Genomic DNA, 24,642 nt, shown 5'->3' on the forward strand with positions numbered 1-24,642 from the left:
CAAGATATATATATATGTATATATATGAACAAAAAATATACTGTATATAGTAATGGCTGACTAGCAGCTCTGAAGCAGTGATCTTCAAGCAGTTTTGTTTATATACTCCTTAAAAGAGTTTTGAAAAACCACATAACCCCTTGAACATTTTAAAGGTGATACCTACAATTTTTCATTGCAAGTTTAAATAAGTTTGTATCTTAATAGATTTTTTAAAATATCAAATATTCATTAAGATAAAATGAGTATTGGCCTTACAAGCAATGAAAATTTTAGGATACTATGTGATAAGATAGATTTTAACCACCATATTAAATAAAACACACCAAATCTGAAAGCAATCACAAAAAACTGTTATTAGAGGATCATAGCTATTATATTTTGAAATTCTGACAGTACCAGAAAACATTCCAGCTATATTTAAAAGAAGCATCAGGACTTCCCTGGTGGTGCAGTGGTTAAGAATCTGCCTGACGGGGCTTCCCCGGTGGTGCAGTGGTTGAGAGTCCGCCTGCCGATGCAGGGGACATGGGTTCGTGCCCCGGTCCAGGAAGATCCCACATGCCATGGAGCGGCTGGGCCCGTGAGCCATGGCCGCTGAGCCTGCGCGTCCACAATGGGAGAGGCCACAACAGTGAGAGGCCCGCATACCGCAAAAAAAAAAAAAAAAAAAAAGAATCTGCCTGACGATGCAGAGGACACGGGTTTGAGCCCTGGTCTGGGAAGATCCCACATGCTGTAGAGCAACTAAGCCTGTGCGTCACAACTACTGAGCAACTAGAGAAAGTCCACACACAGCAATGAAGACCCAACGCAGCCAAAAATAAATATATATATATATATTTTTTAAATTTAAAAATAAATTAAATAAAATAAAAGAAGCATCACTAAATTATACAGCTTTAGCTACTCCAAATTCAAAGCAACCCAACACAGACCAAGTACCCTGATTCTGTAGCATGCCTTTAAATCAATCAATTAATCAGTTAATTAAAGTAAAATAAAATATATATGACAGGGAAATACAGAAAGACCTGTTGGTTAAGTTTTCTTGCTTCATCATTAAAGGAAGTCTCTCAAAAGCCAGTATTTTTATTTGTCCCTTTATTTGGTACCTTAAAATTTTTTATAACCAGGTTGAAAGATATGCCTCTCTTTTAAAAAGTGGGATAAGAAGTCATATGAATGCAGGCTTGTTCTCAGGCAGATCAACTTTTGGAAAGAGTACATATAGACTTCAGAATCTGGAAGTTGAGACCCTTAAGACTATCCATGCCTACGTACACCTTGGTAAGTCTTTTCAAGCTGTTACTGTATATTTTGAAATTCACAATTTGAAATTCACTGCTTTGAGGGAATCCATTTACTTCAAACAACTAGACCCTGGATAGAATGTACCCTTTGAGGTGTCACTAGTCTTACAAGAAAAGGAGGGGGTCTTTAAGAAAAAAACACACACACAAATGTAGTAGACGCTAGAGGTGTGGGAACTTACGGCCATAATGGTGGGCAGCAAGGGCAGGTGGAATAACAGATAATAATCCCTGAGGGCAGATGCCAATAACAGAGCTAACAGAATACTGAGCCCTGTCTATGCCAGCTGTAAGGTGGGGACACTACACTTGAGACTGCCACACTGAGCCTAGACATTTGAAGGGAGCTGGTTAGGCCCAGGTTGATGGCATCCCAGCTACTGGCAGAGGCAGAAACAGAAGCAAATCATCTGTGTAGATAGAAAAGTTTCCCCAATTTAGGTCAATAGCACACCCAAAGATAAACTGAACTCACAAATAAAATTCACTAAGCATACGAGAAAGCAAACCATTATAAATGAGAATCAGCAGAGAAAAACAAAAGAATTATTAGCATCCACCCAAAATACAGAATTTGGAATTATCAAATATAGAATGTAGAATGGCAATATATAAAATGTGTAAAGAAATAAATTATCCAATCACCAAGACTAGAAAACAAGAAGAGCCTATCAGGAATGAAGAAGCATATGGGGTGGGTAAGGGGAGAAAATTTCAGAAATTAAAATTTTAATATTCAACACAGTGAAAAGAGAATAGTAAACTGGAAAATATATCCAAAGGAATTACCAAAGGTGATGGAAAATATGAAAGAGGTATTAAAAGTATTAATATATAAGATATTTACATATGATATATACAAAGACTAATATTTAGTACAAGGGCTCAGATAAGCCAGTCTTCCCCAAACATACTAGCCTCCACGAGAGTGGAGCAATGTGATATACAGAGAAAAATCCAGAAAATCATCCAAAGAAAACATTTTCCTTACCATATTAGTCATCTCCAGAACCTTCCTGAGGATGAAAATAAATACTGCAATTGGAACCTGCCATGTGCCCATTATTAGCTCACTATAAAATCAATATTCTCAATATCATCACCTTCGCATACAACCTGAGTTCAATCTGTCATGAACAGATTCCTGGTTTGGGTGGACCCTACCTAACTACTAGAGTTAGGCTTATGATTCTCAAAGACAATGAAAAAAAGTAGAAAGCCCATTCTTTCAGAATTCTGTCTTAAGGTTTATTTCTGTTTTATTTAACATTTACAGTGCCATTTATAGCAAATTTTTTTAAAAATAAGAAAATTTAATATTAGAGTTCTGCTTCCATTTAAGGATGAATCAACACTGGTTCACAAAATGTAACAGATGTACCACACTAATGCAAGATGTTAACAGAGGAAACTAAAGTGGGGAATGGGGAGGACAGAATATACAGAAATTCTCTTTCTGCTTAAATTTTTGATAAACTTAAAACTGCTCTTAAAAATAAAGCCTAATAATTAAAAACAAAAGATATCAGCTAAAACTTTAATGAATGCTTAAAGGCCAAGTGTGGGCTAGCATGTCATTTTGGAATAGCTGGGGACCTCATACAAGAAGTGTTTACACTCATGAGCAAGCTCTTTTCCATGGGCCTGCACCAGGTGCTAACAAGAAAGACTGGGCACAGAGCAGAAAACCAGAGAAAACCCCCATCAGTGGCAAAGATATGCAGGAAGAGATTGACAGTGCTAGGTAAACAAGTGCCCTTCCCACTTTCCTGGATCCTTCCCCCTTACAAAGCAAAGCATTAAGCTGCTGGCGTAAGGGAAGCAAACTCTTTTTCCCCCAGGGTGATAAGCAAAGATCTAGTGCTTTTGGGAGAGGAGTAAAAGCAAACTCTATCTACCTCTGGAGGAGGGATGAGAAAACCTCTTATATCCAGGACAGACTTAAGGCTCTATTGTTACTAAGATAGGGATAGGAGTAAAAACCCTATGTCCCAGGAGGAGGTGCAAGAAATTGCCTGTGCCCAGAATCCTATACTTAAACCCAGCAGAGGTAGGCTACTATTGGAAGAGGGGCAGGAAACTACCATCCAAGAACAACCACAGACATAAGATAGTGTTTGGGTGCTACAGGGAGAAGAGAAAGGAACTCTAAGAAAACCCTACTTCTGAGGCTCAAGTATATAGAGCTTGCCTAAAACTGAGGCTACGATAAAGAAAACAGAGAACATTCCTTTACCTCCCTCTTTGAGCCTACCAACAAGCAACAGCAGAATATTTCTGGCGGGGGCTTCCCTGGTGGTGCAGTGGTTAAGAATGCACCTGCCAATGCAGGGGACGCAGGTTCGAGCCCTGGTCTGGGAAGATCCCACATGCCGCGGAGCAACTAAGCCCGTGTGCCACAACCACTGAGCCTGTACTCTAGAGACCATGCTCCGCAACAAGAGAAGCCACTGTAACGAGAAGCCCATGCATCACGACGACGAGTAGCCCCCACCTGCTGCCAACTAGAGAAGGCCCGTGCGCAGCAACAAAGACCCAACACAGCCAAAAATAAATTAACTAATTAAAATAAATTTTTAAAAAAAAGAATACTTCTGGGATGAAGCAAGACCATGGAGACACTTCACTCCCTCCACCTCTGTGATGCAGCCTTGCAGGGACAGCCAAAAACTGAGGAGGGCACAGGAACACCTGAGAAAACCCCTCAGGTACCCCAGCCCCTACCCTAAGCACAAGGTAACAAAAGCCCACCACTAGAGGCATCTGAAGTCTGTGATGCACTGAAAGTAACAATAGCAATAATAATACCTAAACCCAGCTCAATTTCTGACTAGGTAAGCCCAATACTCCACGCTAATGCCTGACAGAAGAAAAAGCATATTCATTTCTAGACATAAATATTCACTGTGTACTATTCTACCTCTAATGCCTAGCATTCAATTAAAACTTACAAGACATGCCAAAAAAAAGCAAGACAAAATATCCCACTGTCAAGAGATAAAGCAGTCAACAGAACCAGATTCAGAATGAACCTGAGTTGGAACTCTCAAATGAGGAACTTAAAATAACTATGATTAATATGTTAAAGAGTCTAGTGGAAAGATGAACAATATGAATGAGCAGATGGAGGATTTTTAGGAAAAATTAAACCTATGTGAAAAAAATCAAATGGAAATACTAGAAATAAAAATCATCACATCAGAAATGCAAAATTCCTCTGATCGTCTCTTCAGTATGTAAGACAAAGCTGAGGAAAGGTTCATTTGATGGTGATCAATAGATGGGACAGAGCTGAGGAGAGACTCAGTGAACTTAAAGATAGGTGGGTAGAAACTGTCCAACTGAAATACAAGAAGAAAAAATACATAAATAATTAAAAACAGAGTATCTAAGAACTAAGGGACAATATCAAGTGGTCTAACAGACATAGAACTGGAGCCTCAGAAAGGAAAAAAAAAAAAGAAGAATAGAACTAAAAATAGAACTACCATATGACCTAGCATTTCCACTCCTGGGTATCAGAAAAAAACAAAAGCATCCCAATGTTCACAGCAGCAGTATTTACAATAGCCAAAATATACAGTCAACCTAAGTGTCCGTCAACAGATCAATGAGTAAAGAAGATGTGATACACACACACACACACACACACACACACACACACACACACACAAAGGAATACTACTCAGCCTTGAAAAAAGAATGAAAATTTGCCATTTGCAACAACATGCATGGATTTGGAGGGTATTATGCTTAGTGAAATAAGTCAGACAAAGAAAGACAAATATGGTATGATATCATTTACAGGTGGAATCTAAAAAATAAAACAGGGGCTTCCTTGGTGGCGCAGTGGTTAAGAATCCGCCTGCCAATGCAGGGGACACAGGTTCAGGCCCTGGTCCAAGAAGATCCCACATGCTGCGGAGCAACTAAGCCCATGCGCCACAACTACGGAGCCTGTACTCTAGACCCACGAGCCACAACTACTGAGCCCACGTGCCACAACTACTGAAGCCCGTGCACCTAGAGCCTGTGCTCTGCAACGAGAAGCCACTACAATGAGAAGCCCAAGCACCGCAACGAAGAGTAGCCCCCACTTGCCGCAACTAGAGAAAGCCTGCGTGCAGCAACGAAGACCTGACCCAACACAGCCAAAAATAAATTAATTAATTAATTAAAAAATAAATCAAACTAGTAACTATAACAACAACAACAAAAAGAACAGACTCACAGATACAGAGAACAAACTAGTAGTTACCAGTGGGGAGAGGAAAGGGGAAGGGGCAAGTTAGGAGTAGGGGAGTAAGAGGTAAAAACTACTATGTATAAAATAAATAAGCTGTAAGGATATTTTTGTATAGCCAGTATTTTATAATAACTATAAATGGAGTATAACTTTTAAAAATTGTGAATCACTGCACTGTGCATCTGAAAAACTTATATAATATTGTACATCAACTATACTTAAGTTAAAAAAAACACGGGGGAGAGATAAACTGGGAGACTGGGATTGACATATATACACTACTATATATAAAATAGATAACTAATAAGAACCTACTGTATAGCACAGGGAACTCTTCTCAATACTCTGTAATAACCTATATGAGTAAAGAATCTAAAAGAAGAGTGGATGTATGTATAACTGATTCACTTTGCTACACAGCAGAAACTAACAACTTTTTTTTTTTTTTTGCGGTACGCGGGCCTCTCACTGCTGTGGCCTCTCCCGTTGCGGAGCACAGGCTCCGGACGCGCAGGCTCAGCGGCCATGGCTTACGGGCCCAGCTGCTCTGTGGCATGTGGGATCTTCCTGGACTAGGGCATGAACCCGTGTCCCCTGCAACGGCAGGCGGACTCTCAACCACTGCGCCACCAGGGAAGCCCTAACACAACATTTTAAATCAACTATACTCCAATAAATTTTTTAAAAAACCACACAGGAAGAATGGGGCATAAGAAATATCTGAAGTGATAACAGCCTAGAATTTCCCCCCAAATAATGAAATACATCAAACCACAGATACAAGAATCTCAGTGAACCCTAAGTAGGATCAAACAAAAAGAAAGGGGAAAAAACACCTACAGACATCATAGACTAGCTAATGAAAACCAAAGACAAAGAGAAAATGTTGAAAGTACCCAAGAAAAGAAACATCACATACAGAGGAACAAAGACAAGAATTACAGTAGCCTTCTCATTGAAAATTGAAATAGTTTTTAAAAATCATAATTATGACAAAATATATATCACTGTCTCAAGAAACAGTTTTCAAATTCGAAGAGGTTCCAAAATTTCTATCATACTAACCATTACCTGCTCCTTTTACAAAATTCACTCTCTATGTACTTTGTAGGCAGTTTAAGCCACTCATTTGGAGTCATAAAGTGCCTTGAATTAGAAATTCCTGGAAATCTGGAATGCAGTTTGGCCTTCTCAACCTCTTTAAATTCTCTCATTGTAAATATTCTGCCTGTAGGAAGATGAGCAACCTAAATTAGCATCCTTAAATGCAACTCCCATTGCTCTTGGGTTATGAAACCACATAACAATTAGAAACTAAGTACCAGTCTCACACTGAAGAAGAATTCGTTTTCCATCGTCTTTGTCATATTGTGCCTTTTTCAAAGGGTCACGAAATGGTGGGATGGTAACCTACAAGAAAAACACTTCTTTGAGGACTGGGTTCCAGCTCTTTTTCAGTCTATTCTAAGCATCCATGCCAAGCTCTTATGCCAGAATAATCAAGATTACAGCATCTACAAACTAACAGCAATCTAATTTTTTTTTTTTTTTTTTTTTTTTTTTAATTTTTTTTTAGTTTTTTGCCATACGCGGGCCTCTCACTGTTGTGGCCTCTCCTCTTGCGGAGCACAGGCTCCGGACGCGCAGGCTCAGCGGCCATGGCTCACGGGCCCAGCCGCTCCGCGGCATGTGGGATCTTCCTGGACCGGGGCACAAACCCACGTCCCCTGCATCGGCAGGCGGACTCTCAACCACTGCGCCACCAGGGAAGCCCTAATTATTATAGATATTTAACACATTACAAAGAGATGGCAGCACTCTAATACATCTCCTAACAAGGCCCTTCAGCCAAAGAAGCATGGTTAGCTCTTGTTTTAATAGCCTTTTCCAATCACTATGGATATTCTTTTTAGATATCAATACTATACCCAAACTCAACAAGTGGCAGCTTCTTAAAGGTCAGTTATGATATAGAATCTGAAACCATATCAATGAATTATTCAAACTCTGCTACATTAAAATCCATTGGTCCATCTTGAACTTGAACTCTGAATGAATCTTTCATCCATATCATGAATTGGTTGTTTAGAGAAAATTAGACCACTGAGTTATGTGAGGTCTTCCAAATGTTAATACATTTCATTATACAATAATCACATTCATTAATATCATCACCAGTCTCATCAGTAAAGTCTTTGAGTATTGGAACACTGTCACACATGATGGTCAGTATGGTATTTCAAAAATTCAAATTTTTGTTTGAAAGTTCACATTTTATCACTGGCAACAAATATTGTCAGCTGTTTTTTTTGAAGTGACAGACTCACTTCATTAATTTTCCAGAAAATGTCTACCAAACACCCAAGACTTAATAAACATAGTCTGTAAGTCATTCTTTCAAGTAAAAATGATATTCCATGAAAAAAAATCAGCCAGTTCAGCTCACAATTCAAACAATCATACTGTATTTCAGTATACAGAAATGCTCTTTGCATACCTCCCATTTCATCACAGAATATTAAAAAGATGTGTAGAAAAGACCAAGACTTGGAGGGGAGGAATGAATTAGGAGTTTCGAATTAGCAGATACAAACTACTACATAGAGTAAAACAGATAAACAACAAGGTCCTATTGTATAGCACAGAGAATTATATTCAATATCTTGTAATAAACTATAATGGAAAAGAATCTGAAAAACTAAAAAACCAAATCACCTTGCTGAACACTAGGAACTAACATTGTAAATCAACTATACTTCAATTAAAAAAGGGGGGAGTAAGACTTAATAAAATTAATAATTTTTTTACTGTTTGATCAAGGACATTAAGTGAAATTGAATTTTTTTTTTTTTTTACTGTGAGTGCATGACAGTGAAGAATATGAGTACAGTACCAGTATAATTTGGTAACACTGACTTAAGTAGCTCTAAGGTACTAGCAGTTTTACCCAACACTGCTTTTGTACCATCAGTGCAAATGTCAACACAATGAAAAAGGCAAATAAAATTGGCACTATTATGAAAAGTTTTGGCCTAATGGACCCCCCAGAAGGGTTTTGGGGCTGTCAAAGGTCTATGTACCTCACTTTGAGAACTGCTGCTATAACCTCAAAGTGCTCAGCTTACCTTAAGAGGTCACCTATCAGCTTCATTTAGAGCGGCAACATGGTGAAAGAACAGAATGGAATTCTGGTATACAAAAGATCTGGTTTCAGGCTTCCCTAGTGGTGTAGTGGTTGAGAATCCGCCTGCCAATGCAGGGGACACAGGTTCGAGCCCTGGTCCGGGAAGATCCCACATGCCGCGGAGCAACTAAGCCCATGTGCCACAACTACTGAGCCTGCACTCTGGAGCCCGCGAGCCACAACTACTGAAGCCCGCATGCCTAGAGCCCGTGCTTCGCGACAAGACAAGCCACTGCAATGAGAAGCCCGTGCACCACGCCGAAGAGTAGCCCCTGCCGCAGCAAGAGAAAGCCCGCGCACAGCAACGAAGACCCAACACAGCCAAAAATTAAATAAATAAATAAATAAATTTTATAAAAAAGATCTGATTTCAAATCCCAATTCTAACCCTTACCAGGTATGCTACTAGTTAGTACGTCTAAGGATCTAACTCTAAACTCTCAGTTTAACTCTGACCTATAAAAATAGGGACAATAGCACATACACACACCCTAATTTGGGGAAAAACTTAAAAGACCTGCTTTGCCCTACAACTACCAGCAGTTTAAAATGTCTATGATTCAAGGTAGATTTTTTGTTTTATTTTCTTTAATAATATCCACTATTAGCAAAAGTGTGGAAAAAATAGATTCTCGGGAGGAGGTACAAATTTATATAATCATTCTGGAGGACAATTTCGTGATATGAATTAAAATCATGCATAATTTTTAACCCAGCAATTCTACTTCTAGCAACTTATCCAATGGAAAAAAATTAAGAAATAAATAGTTACAGGGATGTTCATCATAATGTCATTTATAATAACAGGTCAAAAACAATCTAGAGGTTCAAAATAAGGAATATGTTAAAAAAGAAAAAAAGATGGTATAGCAAGATAGTATATGTGTTTAGAAACATACCCGTACTCTGCTACTTACAGCTGTGTAACCCTGGACAAGTAACTTAACCTACCCGTGCCTCACTTGCCTTATTTGTAAATTAGCAATGAATGCTGAAATAAAGTGAAAAGAAATCTTAACATTTGGTTAAACTCTCAATGCAAGTTAGCTATTAATAACAGAATACCATGTATTGATTACAATTGTATATTTACATTTATTGACAAAGAAAGAAAGCAAATCATAAACTACTGAGAAAAAAAGATTTTAAAACCTAATGTGTGGTATGATCCCATTCTTGTTAAATAAAAATGTGTACATATACCTACCCATAGAAAGAAGTCTTTTTTTTTTTTAATTGAAGTATAGTTGGTTTATAATTAGAAAGAAGTCCTGAAGAATATACAGAAAAATGTTCATGAGTTCATTCTGGGTAATGGAATTGTGAGTGGTCTCTTATTCTTTATTTTAAAATTGATTTTCTCATTTGTATATCATAAAAATATATTACTTTTGTAACAAATTTAAAAGTCTGAAATTTTTTAACATTATCTATCACCCAATTATTATACAGTATTTTCAAATTTTACAGAGGTTTAATTTACTTTGGACTTTGGCTTTTTTGTTCCTTTCTAAGATATGGAGATGGGACATGATTCTTTTTTTTTTTTTTTTTTTTTCGGTACGTGGGCCCCTCACTGTCGCGGCCTCTTCCGCTGCGGAGCACAGGCTCCAGACGCGCAGGCTCAGCGGCCATGGCTCACGGGTCCAGCCGCTCCACGGCATGTGGGATCTTCCCAAACTGGGGCACGAACCCGTGTCCCCTGCATCGGCAGGCAGATTCTCAACCACTGCGCCACCAGGGAAGCCCGGGACATGATTCTTAAGATTTTACTGCATTCGTTGGAAATCACTAAAGGACTACTTATATATTAGGACTGCTCAAAAAAACAAACCACATAATACCAAAGTTAAAATTAGAAATCTACCTTCAGAAAATTCGGGTCCTCTTTGTTCACGTAAAAAGGATTATATTCTTTTGGATCATAATGCTCTATAAATGCATTTCCCTATAGGAAGGAAATAAAACCACACATAAGAACAAGCAGTCCATAATTAATTTTGAGCATAACAGGACTCAAGAGTCAAACACACAGTTCCACTCTTATGCTTTGAAATGGCATCAATGACAAATGCAAAAGGGAAGGGAAGACCAAATTGGAAATTAAATTTAATGTATTTAAGTAAGAAATATTATAGTGATAGAAGGAATCTACTTAAAATTTGCAAGATTTTAATAAAGGATGTTGGAACACTAAAAGATACAGGAATTTGTTTTTACGTACTTAATATTCAAACATCTCAGAGCTCTTAAAAATGCCAGAACAGAAATATTTTATAGCTTTATAAATAATCAAGTTCCAGAATAAAGAACAAAAAATTCAAAACAACATATATCTTGAACCTAGAGTCCAATTTTTAAAAATTGGTATATAAAATTAACAATTACATAGGAGAAAGAAAGAAAAATTATTCTAATGTACACATTTAAATTCAGACCTAACCCTTTCCCTCCATCCTTTCCACATGCCCTGGATTTAAGAATAGTATGTGCTATAACGGAGTACAGATTACATATATACAGAATTGGGAAGGGCAGGCTGTTTGCATGATTATAAATAAAGATAACTATAGCTTTTAAAGCAACTGAAAAAAGTAATAAATGATCTCTTAGTACCTTTTTATTTACGTATTTTAAAAAAGCATCTAATTCCTCTTGTCTCCTTTTTTTAATCTTCTTATGTGAAGCAACATTTTCTATAATTTTCTTCTGGAGAGGATCTGCCACATGATCAACCCATCTTTTATATAATATTTCTTTTTTTCTTGCATTTAAGAAGTCATGATGCTTTAAATACTTACCTAGTGCCTAGTAAACAGTGATAGGAAAGACAAATATATTATCTTAAAGTTTTCTTGTTCCAAATTTTAAACTTAATTTATATTCATAAGAATAACCCACAAAATCATCCATTAATTAAATCATTTGGTTGGCTTCTGTGTGACACACACAATACTGGAAACAAAGAATACATGAATAAATTAGACAACATGCCTGCTCTCCCTAGAAGACAGACAACAAAACAAATCTACAAAACAACAGGAGGAGGGACCATGTAGCAAGAGATATATGGGGTTCAAACAGATACTAGTATACCAGTGTTCACTGCATCATTACTCACAATAGCCAAAAGGTGGAAACAACTCCAGTGTTCATCAACAGATGAAGGTATAAACAAAATGTGGTACATACGTATAATGGAATATTATACAATCATAAAAAGGAGTGAAGTTCTGACACATGCTACAACATGGATGAACCTTAAAAGCAATATGCTAAGTGAAATATGACAGACACAAAAGGATAAATATTGTAGGATTCCACTTATATGAAATGTCTAGAATAGGCAAATTCATAGAGACAGAAAATAAATTAGATGTTACCAGAGGTTTGCGGAAGGAGAGCTGGGAAGTTACTACTTAATGACTACAAAGTTTTGGTTGGGGTGATGAAAAAGGTTTAGAAATACATAGTGGTTATGGTTGCTCAACAGATAAATGTAATTAATGTCACTGAATTGTACACTCAAAAATGGTTAAAAAGCAAATTTTATGTTATATATATTTTACAATAGAAAAATTAAATTTTTTAAAAGATTTCCAAATTGGTAGACATTTGGGATGGGCCTTAAAGAACGGAGTTATCTAGGAAGAAAAGGAATGACACAGAATGAGGAAGAAGAATATTCTATGGAGGGAATTCCCTGGGGGTCCAGTCATTAGGACTCCACACCTTCACTGCCGAGGGGCCGAGTTCAATCCCTGGTCAAGGAACTAAGATCCCACAAGCCGCACAGCACAGCCAGAAAAAAAAATAACAATACCTAGTGACTCCACAGAAGCCCCACTAACATGAAGGAACAAGTGAGTAGGAGGAAACTCTTATAAGGTATCTATAAAAGAGTCCTCACAAAGTATAGGAAGAGAGGAACTAAATTAAAGCAATCTCAGAGCTCTTTTAAGTTCAATCCTAAAGGCTAATGAATGTTTTAATTGTTTTCTATATTTTCTAAAATTTTTTTTTTTTTTTGGCGGTACGCGGGCCTCTCACTGTTGTGGCCTCTCCCGTTGTGGAGCATAGGCTCCGGACGCGCAGGCACAGTGGCCATGGCTCACGGGCCTAGCCGCTCCGCGGCTTGTGGGATCCTCCCAGACCAGGGCACAAACCCGTGTCCCCTGCATCAGCAGGCGGACTCTCAACCACTGCGCCACCAGGGAAGCCCCCTAAAATTTTTATAATGACAATGTACTACATCTGAAATGGAAAAACAAAATTTAATTTTTGAGACACATTCTGCAGCCAATTCTTACCTTAATTATATAATTTTCTCTGTATAATATTGATTGAATAGCTGCATCAATATCTTCTTCAGCTAATGCCTAAAATGACAGAATGACATTTTGAAAATCAAATATTTGAAAATTAAATTATTAATACTACCTAGACTCATAATATTTTTTTTTTGACTCATAATATTTTATGTGACATACATATCCCTGGAAAGTTCTCTCTAAATCCAATTTTTCTACTTCAAATCATATCATTAGTACTTTTTAAAGAGGATTTGAATCTTTCTGCTCTCAGCTACAGTTCATTCTAGGGAAAAAATAACTCAGATCACAGACATTTTGAGTCCCAATATGGTCAAATGACTTCGCCCAGACACACATGGTAGGTAAAACCCATCTTTTTTCACATCCTATAAAGTGATACAATCAGGCCTCTATTTGAATTCATTTACTCTGAATGAATTCTATTTGAATTCATTTAGTCATTATAGCTACCAAATATTAATACTTTTTATGAACAAGCCACATTTTCAGTATTTTAAAGCAACACAATCTTCAGGAAATAGCTCATAAAATTAAATTTTTCCATTTTCATAACAAATTTTCCACAATTAAACATGTCAGAAAATGCAAGAGGTTGATTTCTAGCATACATGTGAATGTAATTAACATCACTGACTTACACACTTAAAAATAGTTAAAAAGAGTAAATTTTATGATATAATTTTTCCACAATGGAAAAAATGATTAATAATAAAAGAGTCCCAAAGTGGACATTTGGGATGGGCCTTTGAAATCCTCTCATAATTACACAAAAATAAAATATTCTCAAATTAACTGTCATTGGAATTGTCTTCACTTCCACTACCCTTGTTTTCCAGAATAGATGAGTAAAATCTAAAAATCTAAGAACTAACCCTCCCCATTAACACACAAGGAAATTAAGGCTCAAGGGAGTTAAGCAACAACCAGAAGCCTAGAAAATCCTGCACTGAGCCCAGAATTCAAACTCAAATGTATCTAACTCCAAATTCATTTTCTTTGTTCTTTCTGCCTCACAGAGTTGCTATTCCTAGCAAATCTACTGCTGTCAAAACCAAGATGAGTACTGAAATATTAAAACCACCACCTGAAGACACTGGAGACTGACCCAGAGCAGGAAGAAACTAAAGGGTAGTCAACACTTGGAAAAACAGAACAGCACTGGAAAAGTTTTCAGTTCTTTATGGACTTTTGTCTAACAGCAGGCCTCAGTCATAGCTAAACAAGGTAGCTCAAACGCAGACAGAAATACACAGTTTTACAGATTCAATAATTAGAAGACAGAGTTCAGGGCAACCATAGCAGCAGGAAAATGAAGAGGAGAAATACCTGAAAGGAGTAAGCCATAGACAGAATGCCACAAATTCTGCAGACCAAATCTCTGGCAGACCCTTGAACTACATAAGCACAAAGCAGACTCCGTGGAGCCCAGCTAAAGCTAAAAAAGACTAAACAGTGATTTCACCTGCTGCCAACTGCAGGAGAGACAAAGTTCATAGTTCGTGTTCAGGCAAGTTAACTGCCTGCTAAAACAAAAACTCAGTATTAATCAGAGGAACATAACAGAATCCAGACCCTTTACAATGTATCTCTCATAATGTCCAAAATCACTAGACAAATAGGAAAACGTGACCCTTACACAGAAATACAATCAACTGGAGATCAACTCTGAGATGGCCCATATGTTGGAAGTAGCAGACAAGGATTCTAGGTCAACTATTATAGCTATGTTTAAGAAGTTATAGGAAAATATGCTCATAATGAATGAATAGAAAACCTCAGCAGAAAAATAGAGACTGAAAAATAACCAAGTGGAAAATACAGTTCTTAAATTTAAAAAACAAACAAACTTAAATGGGCTTAACAGCAGATTGAAGATGACATAAAAAGAGTCAGTGAACTTGAATTCAAATCATTAGAATTTATCCAATCTGGGAAACAGGAAGAAAAAAGACTGGAAAATGAATAGAGTTGTAGCAACTTATGAGACAAAAGGTTCAACAAGTTGATAACTGGAGTCCTAGAAATGATAAATAAAAGAATGGAATAGGAGAAGAAAGTAAGTTAGGAAGGAAGATAGAATAAGAGAGAACAGATTTATCCTCCTACCTTAAAAAAAAAAAAAGTTAAACAACAGTTCAAGACACTGGACATCAGGCTATGAAGGACAGTGGCCCCTGAGATACAGAACACAAGGTGAGCCTTAAAATAGCTCATTAGAGCCTGGAGAGAATTTCCAGACTGTGGCACAGAGAGGAGGAAATCAGGTGGAATCCACCCGTCTCCCTGAAATGAGCAGGGGAGCTGGGAGTCTGGGGAGGCCAGGGTAGCTACAGTTCATAGAGCACAGTACCAGAGGGAAGAAAGTCATACAGAGAAAGAGCTTTGGGGATCTGCAGAGAATTAGATCTGTAGAGGGTCCCCCTTGCGTCTTCAGGTGAATGCTGAACACTATATGCATGTGGGGAAACTACCCAAAGAAACACTGGGCAAAGAAGTACCTGAAAGGATTAGGGGAACAATCCCTAGAGGTCACACAACCCCAGGAGTTATTCCTCTTAACATCAGCCAGGGTGACAAACTTTATGGTGCATAAAACAGAGATGAGTACTTAGAGGGGTTTTACAAAATAAGTACTAAAGCAAAATTGGCCATACACTAAATGATACTACAGTTCTGTCTAACAAAGCTTGGTGGCAAGACATGAAAAAAATCAGACTGTGTCCAAGTAACTTAACCGCATACCAGAACAAAGCTCAGCATATTTATTGGAAATCAAAGATATCCAGCACTCAACAAGGAAAAATTCACATCTGGCATCCAATTAAAAACATCACCAGGCATACAGGTCATGGAAGAAACCTAAATGTCCATCGACAGACGAATGGATAAAGAAGTTGTGGTACATATATATAATGGAATTATTACTCAGCCATAAAAAGGAACAAAATTGAGTCATTTGCTGAGACGTGGATGGACTTAGAGACTGCCATACAAAATGAAGTAAGTCAGAAAGAGAAAAACAAATATCGTATATTAACGCATGTATGTGGAACCTAGAAAAATGGTACAGATGAACCAGTTTGCAGGGCAGAGGTTGAGACACAGATGTAGAGAACAAACGTATGGACACCAAGGGGGGAAAACCGTGGTGGGGTGGGGATGGTGGTGTGCTGAATTGGACGATTGGGATTGACATGTATACACTGATGTGTATAAAACTAATGACTAATAAGAACCTGCAATATAAAAAAACAAAAAAAAACAACTAATACTAAACTTTCTTTGGGTTATTTGTATGGAAATATGTTTATATAAATGTTTCAGACATTACATGAAATTTCTAAAAATCTTATATGTTCTGGTATAATGTTATAAGTCATAATTCTAGTTATTACTTTAAAATGTATATCTCAGAAATTAAAAAAAAAAAATCACCAGGCATATAAAGAAGCAGGAAAATTTGATTAATGAAAAGACTCAATCAAAACTACCCCAGAGGAGACTTCCCTTGTGTTCCAGTGGCTAAGACTCCATGCTCCCAATGCAAGGGGCCTAGGTTTGATCCCTGCTCAGGGAACTAGATCCCACATGCTGCAACTAAGAGTTTGCAGGCCACAACTAAAGATCCCACATGCTGCAACTAAGGATCCCACACCCAGCAACGAAGACCTGGTGCAGCCAAATAAATATTTTTTTTAAAAACTACCCCAGAAATGACACAGATTATATAATTATTAGACAAAGACATTAAAATAGTTCATAAGTGCAGGAAGCTAGACGAAACAGCAGATGTTTTGAGACACGGAAGATTTTTTAAAAGGCCCCCTAAAAACTTAAGGGATAAAAACCACAATGTCTGAAATGAAAAATACAACAGACAGGATTATCAACAGACTGGGTATTACAGAAGAAATGATTAGTAAAGTTAAAATCATAATAGAAGCTGTCCAAAATGAAATGCAGGGAGGAAAAGTATGAAAAAGTTTAACAGATAATCAGTGGGCTATGGGATAGCTTTAAGCAGGCGATTAAACATGTAATTTTATTTCCCAAAAGGAGAAGGGATGGGGTAGAAAAAATATTTTAAGAAACAATGGCTGAAATTTTTCCAAATGTGTTGGGAACTATACGCTCACTGATACTAGAGGTTCAATGAACTCTAAGCAGTAGAGAAACTGGAACCTTCATACATTGCTGATGAGAATGTAAAATGGTACAGCCACTGTTGGAAACAGTAGGCAGCTCCTCAAAAAGTTAAACACAGAATTACCATATGACTTAGCAATTCCATTCCTAGGTTATATACCCAAGACAGCTGAAAACATATGTTCACACAAAAACTTGTATACAATGTTCACAGCAGCATTGTTCATAATAGTCAAAAACCAGAAAAAATCCAACTGCCCATCCACTGATGAATGGATAAATAAAATGTGGTATATCCATATACTGGAGTATCATTTGGCCATAAAAAAGAATGAAGTGCTGATACATGCTACAACATGGATGAACCATGAAAACAGTATGCTAAGTGGAAGAAGTCAGACACAAAAGACCACATACTACATGATTCCATTTGTATACAATGTCCAGAATAGACAAATCTAAGAGAAAGTAGATTAGCAGTTGCCAGAGAACAAGGGAGAAGGGAATGGACAAGGACTGCTAAAGGGTATGAGTTTCCTTTTTGGGGTGATGAAAATGTTCTGGAATTAGAGAGATGATGGTTATACAACCTTGTGGATATACTAAAAACTACTGAACTGTACACGTTAAGGTAGTGAATTTTAAATTAAAAAATGCACAGAAAAAAAAAAAAAATGCACGGGCTTCCCTGGTGGCGCAGTGGTTGAGAGTCCACCTGCCAATGCAGGGGACACGGGTTCGTGCCCCAGTCCGGGAGGATTCCACATGCCACGGAGCGGCTGGGCCTGTGGGCCATGGCCACTGAGCCTGCGCGTCTGGAGCCTGTGCTCCATGATGGAAGAGGCCACAACAGTGAGAGCCCCGAGTACTGCAAAAAAAACAACAAGGACAACAAAAAAAACACACAATGAGGGACTCCCCTGATAGTCCAGTGGTAAAGAATCCGCCTTACAATGCAGGGGACGCGGGTTCAATCCCTAGTTGGGGAACTGGGATCCCACATGCCATAGGGCAACTAAGCTCGCGTGCCATAACTACTGAGCTTGCACACCTCAACTAGAGAGCCTGCGTGCCACAAACTACAGAGCCCACGCACCCTGGAGCCTGCATGCCGCAACTAGAGAAAACTTGCACGCCACAACTAGAGAGAAGCCCGCGCACCACCACAAAGATCCCACATACCTCAACAAAGATCCCACGAGCTGCAACTAGGACCTGACGCAGCCAAAAAATTTTTAATTTTTTTAAAACAGCACACAATGAAATGTGACTCTACATCTTTTGAAATGTGACTCTGCATCTTTTAGAATGTCTCAAAAGACTACACCTACACACACACACATACACACACACACAGAGACTGTACCAAATGTTGGCTAGGATGTGAAACACTGGAACTCCAATACACTGCCAGTGCAAATATAAAATAATATAACTTTGGGCTTCCCTGGTGGCGCAGTGGTTGAGAGTCCGCCTGCCGATGCAGGGGACACGGGTTCGTGCCCCGGTCCAGGAAGATCCCACATGCCACAGAGCGGCTGGGTCCGTGAGCCATGGCCGCTGAGCCTGCGCATCCGGAGCCTGTGCTCCACAACGGGAGAGGCCACAACAGTGACAGGCCAGCGTACCAGAAAAATAAATAAATAATTTTGGAAAACAGTTGGCAGTTTCATAAAATATTACATTCATTTACCATATGACTTAGGCCTTCTACAACTAGATGTTTACCCAACAGTAATGAAAATATATATCCATATAAAGACATGTACATGAATGTTCCTAACAGCTTTATTCATAAGAGCCAAAAACTGTAAACAACCCAAATGCCCAATGACAGAATAGACAAACTGGGGTATATAGCATTCAGAAAAAAAAAAAAAAAGGAACTAAGTACTGAAACATGAAACAACATGGATGAATTGCAAATTATACTGAGTGAAAGAAGCCTGACAAAAATAATACATAAGATTATATTTGTATAAAAAAATTTAAATGTAAAATAAACTATAGTGAGATTGGTTCAAGATCCGGAGTAGAAGGACGTGCTCTCACTCCCTCCTGAGAGAGCACCGGAATCACAACTAACTGCTAAACAATCATCAACAGGAAGACACTGGAACTCACCAAAAAAGATATCCCACATCCAAAGACAAAGGAGGAGCCACAATGAGATGGTAGGAGGGGTGCAATCACAATAAAATCAAATCCCATATCTCCCGGGTGGGTGACTCACAAACTGGAGAACACTTATACCACAAGAGTCCACCCACTGGAGTGAAGGTTCTGAGCCCCACATCAGGCTTCCTAACCTGGGGATCCGGCAACGGAAGGAGGAATTCATAAAGACTCAGACGTTGAAGGCTAGCGGGATTTGACTGCAGGACTTTGACAGAATTGGGGGAAACAGAGACTCCACTCTTGGAGGGCACACACAAAGTAGTGTGCAAATCGGGACCCAGGGGAACGAGCAGTGACCCCATAGGAGACTGAACTAGAACTACCTGCTAGTGTTGGAGGGTCTCCTGCAGAGGCGGGGGTGGCTGTGTCTCACCATGAGGACAAGGACACTGGCAGCACAAGTTCTAGGAAGTACTCCTTGGCGTGAGCCCTCCCAGAGTCCACCATTAGCCCCACCAAAGAGCCCAGGTAGGCTCCAGTGTTGGGTTGCCTCAGGCCAAACAACCAATAGGGAGGGAACCCAGCCCCACCCATCAGCAGTCAAGCGGATTAAAGTTTTACTGAGCTCTGCCCACCAGAGCAACAGCCAGCTCTACCCACCACCAGTCCCTCCCATCAGGAAACTTGCACAAGCCTCTTAGATACCCTCATCCACCAGAGGGCAGACAGCAGAAGCAAGAACTACAATCCTGCAGCCTGTGGAACAAAAACCACATTCACAGAAAGATAGACAAGATGAAAAGGCAAAGGGCTATGTACCAGATGAAGGAACAAGACAAAACTCCAGAAAAACAACTAAATGAAGTGGAGATAGGCAACCTTCCAGAAAAAGAACTCAGAATAATGATAGTGAAGATGATCCAGGACCTCAGAAACAGAATGGAGGTAAAGATCGAGAAGATGCAAGAAATGTTTAACAAAGACCTAGAAGAATTAAAGAACAAACAGAGATGAAAAATACAATAACTGAAATGAAAAATACACTAGAAGGAATCAATACCAGAATAACTGAGGCAGAAGAACGGATAAGTGACCTGGAAGACACAAGGGTGGAATTCACTGCTGCAGAACAGAATAAAGAAAAAAGAATGAAAAGAAATGAGGCCAGCCTAAGTGACCTCTGGGACAACATTAAAGGCAACAACATTCACATTATAGGGATCCGAGAAGGAGAAGAGAGAGAGAAAGGACCTGAGAAAACATTTGAAGAGATTATAGTTGAAAACTTCCCAAACATGGGGAAGGAAATTGCCACCCAACTCCAGGAAGCGTAGAGAGTCCCATACAGGATAAACCCAAGGAGAAACACACTGAGACACATAGCAATCAAATTGGCAAAAATTAAAGACAAAGAAAAATTATTGAAAGCAGCAAGGGAAAAACGACAAATAACATACAAGGGAACTCCCATAAGGTTAACAGCTGATTTCTCAGCAGAAACTCTACAAGCCAGAAGGGAGTGGCACGATATACTTAAAGTGATGAAAGAGAAGAACCTACAGCCAAGATTACTCTACCCAGCAAGGATCTCATTTAGATTCGATGGAGAAATCAAAAGCTTTACAGACAAGCAAAAGCTAACAGGATTCAGCACCACCAAACCAGCTCTACAACAAATGCTAAAGGCACTTCTCTAAGTGGAAAACACAAGAGAAGAAAAGAACCTACAAAAACAAACCCAAAACAATTAAGAAAATGGTAATAGGAACATACATATCAACAATTACCTTAAATGTGAATAAATTAAATGTTCCAACCAAAAGACACAGGCTTGCTGAATGGATACAAAAACAAGACCCATATATATGCTGTCTACAAGAGACCCACTTCAGATCTAGGGACACATACAGACTGAAAGTGACTGGATGGAAAAAGATATTCCATGCAAATGGAAATCAAAACAATGCTGTAGTAGCAATAGTTGTATCAGATAAAATAGACTTTAAAATAAAGAATGTTACAAGAGACAAGGAAGGACACTACACAATGATCAAGGGATCAATCCGAGAAGAAGATATAACAATTATAAATATATATGCACCCAACATAGGAGTACCTCAATATATAAGGCAACTGCTAACAGCTATAAAAGAGGAAATCGACAGTAACACAATAACAGTGGGGGACTTTAAAACTTCACTTACACCAATGGACAGATCATCCAAACAGAAAATTAATAATAGGCCAGATAGATTTAATTGATATTTATAGGACATTCCATCCAAACACAGCAGATTACACTTTCTTCTCAAATGCACACAGAACATTCTCTAGGATAGATCACATCTTGGGTCACAAATCAAGCCTTAGTAAATTTGAGAAAATTGAAATCATATCAAGCATCTTTTCTGACCACAACGTTATGAGATTAGAAATCAATTACAGGAAAACAAATGTAAAAAACACAAACACAGGGAGGCTAAACAATACGTTACTAAATAACCAATAGATCACTGAAGAAATTAAAGGGGAAATCAAAAAATACCTAGAGACAAATGACAATGAAAACACAACGATCCAAAACCTATGGGATGCAGCAAAAGCAGTCCTAAGAGAGAAGTTTATAGCAATACAATCCTACCTCAAGAAACAACAAACATCTCAAATAAACCATCTAACCTTACACCTAAAGGAACTAGAGAAAGAAAAACAAATCCCAAGTTAGTAGAAGGAAAGAAATAATAAAGATCAGAGCTGAAATAAATAAAATAGAAACAAAGAAAACAATACCAAAGATCAATAAAACTAAAAGCTGGTTCTTTGAGAAGATAAACAAAATTGATAAACCATTAGCCAGACTCATCAAGAAAAAGAGGGAGAGGGCTTCCCTGGTGGCACAGTGGTTGAGAGTCCGCCTGCCGATGCAGGAGACACGGTTCGTGCCCCGGTCTGGGAAGATCCCACATGCCACGGAGCGGCTAGGCCCGTGAGCCATGGCCGCTGAGCCTGCACGTCCGGAGCCTGTGCTCTGCAACGGGAGAGGCCACAACAATGAGAGGCCCGTGTACCGCAAAAAAAAAAAAAAAAAAAGAAAAAGAGGGAGAGGACTGAAATCAATAAAATTAGAAATGAAAAAGGAGAAGTTACAACAGACACTGCAGAAATATAAACCATCCTAAGAGACTACTACAAGCAACTCTATGCCAATAAAATGGACAACCTGGAAAAAATGGACAAATTCTTAGAAAGGTATATCCTTCCAAGACGGAACCAGGAAGAAATAGAAAATATGAACAGACCAATCAGAAGTAATGAAATTGAAACCGTGATTAAAAATCTTCCAACAGGGCTTCCCTGGTGGCGCAGTGGTTGAGGGTCTGCCTGCCAACGCAGGGGACACGGGTTCGTGCACCGGTCCGGGAGGATCCCACGTGCCGCGGATCGGCTGGGCCCGTGAGCCATGGCTGCTGAGCCTGCGCATCTGGAGCCTGTGCTCCGCAATGGGAGAGGCCACAGCAGTGAGAGGCCCGTGTACCGCAAAAAAAAAAAATCTTCCAACAAACGAAAGTCCAGGACCAGATGGCTTCACAGGTGAATTCTGTCAAACATTTAGAGAAGAGTTAACACCCATCCTTCTCAAACTCTTCCAAAAAACTGCAAAGAAACACTCCCAAACTCATTCTATGAGGCCACCATCACCCTGATACCAAAACCAGACAAAAATACCACAAAAAAAGAAAATTACAGACCAATATCACTCATGAATATAGATGCAAAAACCCTCAACAAAATATTAGCAAGCAGAATTCAACAACACATTAAAAGGATCATACACCATGATCAAGTGGGATTTATCCCAGGGATGCAAGGATTCTTCAATACACGTGAATCAATCAATGTGATACACCATATTAACAAAGTGAAGAATAAAAACCATATGATCATCTCAATAGATGCATAAAAAGCTTTTGACAAAATTCAACACCTATTTATGATAAAAAAACTCTCCAGAAAGTGGGCACAGAGGGAAACTACCTCAACATAATAGAGGCCATATACGACAAACCCACAGCAAACATCATTCTCAATGGTGAAAAACTGAAAGCATTTCCTCTAAGATCAGGACCAAGACAAGGATGTCCACTCTCATCACTATTATTCAACATAGTCTTGGAAGTCCTAGCCACAGCAATCAGAGAAGAAAAAGAAATAAAAGGAATACAAATTGGAAAAGAGGAAGTAAAACTGTCACTGTTTGCAGATGACATGATACTATATATAGAGAATCCTAAAGATGCCACCAGGAAACTACTAGAGCTAATCAACACCATGTGGTAAAGTTGCAGGATACACAATTAATGCACAGAAATCTCCTGCATTCCTATACACTAATGATGAAAAATCTGAAAGAGAAATTAAGGAAACACTTCCATTTACCATTGCAACAAAAAGAATAAAACACCGAAATATAAACCTACCTAGGGAGACAAAAGACCTGTATGCAGAAAACTGTAAGACACTGATGAAAGAAATTAAAGATGATACAAACAGATGGAGCGATATACCATGTCCTTGGACTGGAAGAATCAATGTTGTGAAAATGACTATACTACCCAAAGCAATCTACAGATTCAATGCAATCCTTATCGAATTACCAATGGCATTTTTTACAGAACTAGAATAAAAAAATCTTAAAATTTGTATGGAGACACAAAAGACCCCAAATAGCCAAAGTGGTCTTGAGGGAAAAAAACGGAGCTAACTTCAGACTATACTACAAAGCTACACTAATCAAGACACTATGGTACTGGCACAAAAACAGAAATACAGATCAATGCAACAGGATAGAAAGCCCAGAGATAAACCCACACACCTATGGTCAACTAATCTATGACAAAGGAGGCAAGGATATACAATGGAGAAAAGACAGTCTCTTCAATAAGTGGTGCTGGAAAACTGGACAGCTACATGTAAAAGAATGAAATTAGAACACTCTATAACACCATACACAAAAATAAACTCAAAATGGATTAGAGACCTAAATGTAAGACTGGACACTATAAAACTCTTAGAGGAAAACATAGGAAGAACACTCTTTGACATAAATCACAGCAAGATCTTTTTTGATCCAGCTCCTAGAATAATGGAAATAAAAACAAGAATAAACAAATGGGACCTAATGAAACTTAAAAGCTTTTGCACAGCAAAGGAAGATGAAAAGACAACACTCAGAATGCGAGAAAATATTTGCAAACAAATCAACAGACAAAGGATTAATCTCCAAAATACCTAAACAGCTCA

At 38.5% G+C, this 24,642-nt stretch overlaps 1 protein-coding gene across 2 annotated transcripts in view; it reads right to left on the reverse strand.

Annotated features, from left to right (window-relative positions):
* The window catches only part of LOC136134060 (protein FAM228B), a 34,622-nt gene that overhangs the window by 8,265 nt on the left and 1,715 nt on the right, over positions 1–24,642 (reverse strand). For both annotated transcript variants that reach the window (XM_065891543.1, XM_065891542.1), the window contains exons 2-6: positions 13,054–13,122; positions 11,360–11,551; positions 10,611–10,691; positions 6,882–6,969; positions 6,631–6,787 (exon numbers count right to left, since the gene is read on the reverse strand). In XM_065891543.1, coding sequence (XP_065747615.1) covers positions 6,631–6,787; positions 6,882–6,969; positions 10,611–10,691; positions 11,360–11,551; positions 13,054–13,122 — 587 coding nt within the window. The remainder of the gene's footprint in view (positions 1–6,630; positions 6,788–6,881; positions 6,970–10,610; positions 10,692–11,359; positions 11,552–13,053; positions 13,123–24,642) is intronic.

The sequence above is a fragment of the Phocoena phocoena genome, chromosome 14, assembly GCF_963924675.1.
Source record: "Phocoena phocoena chromosome 14, mPhoPho1.1, whole genome shotgun sequence".
NCBI lineage: Eukaryota > Metazoa > Chordata > Mammalia > Artiodactyla > Phocoenidae > Phocoena > Phocoena phocoena.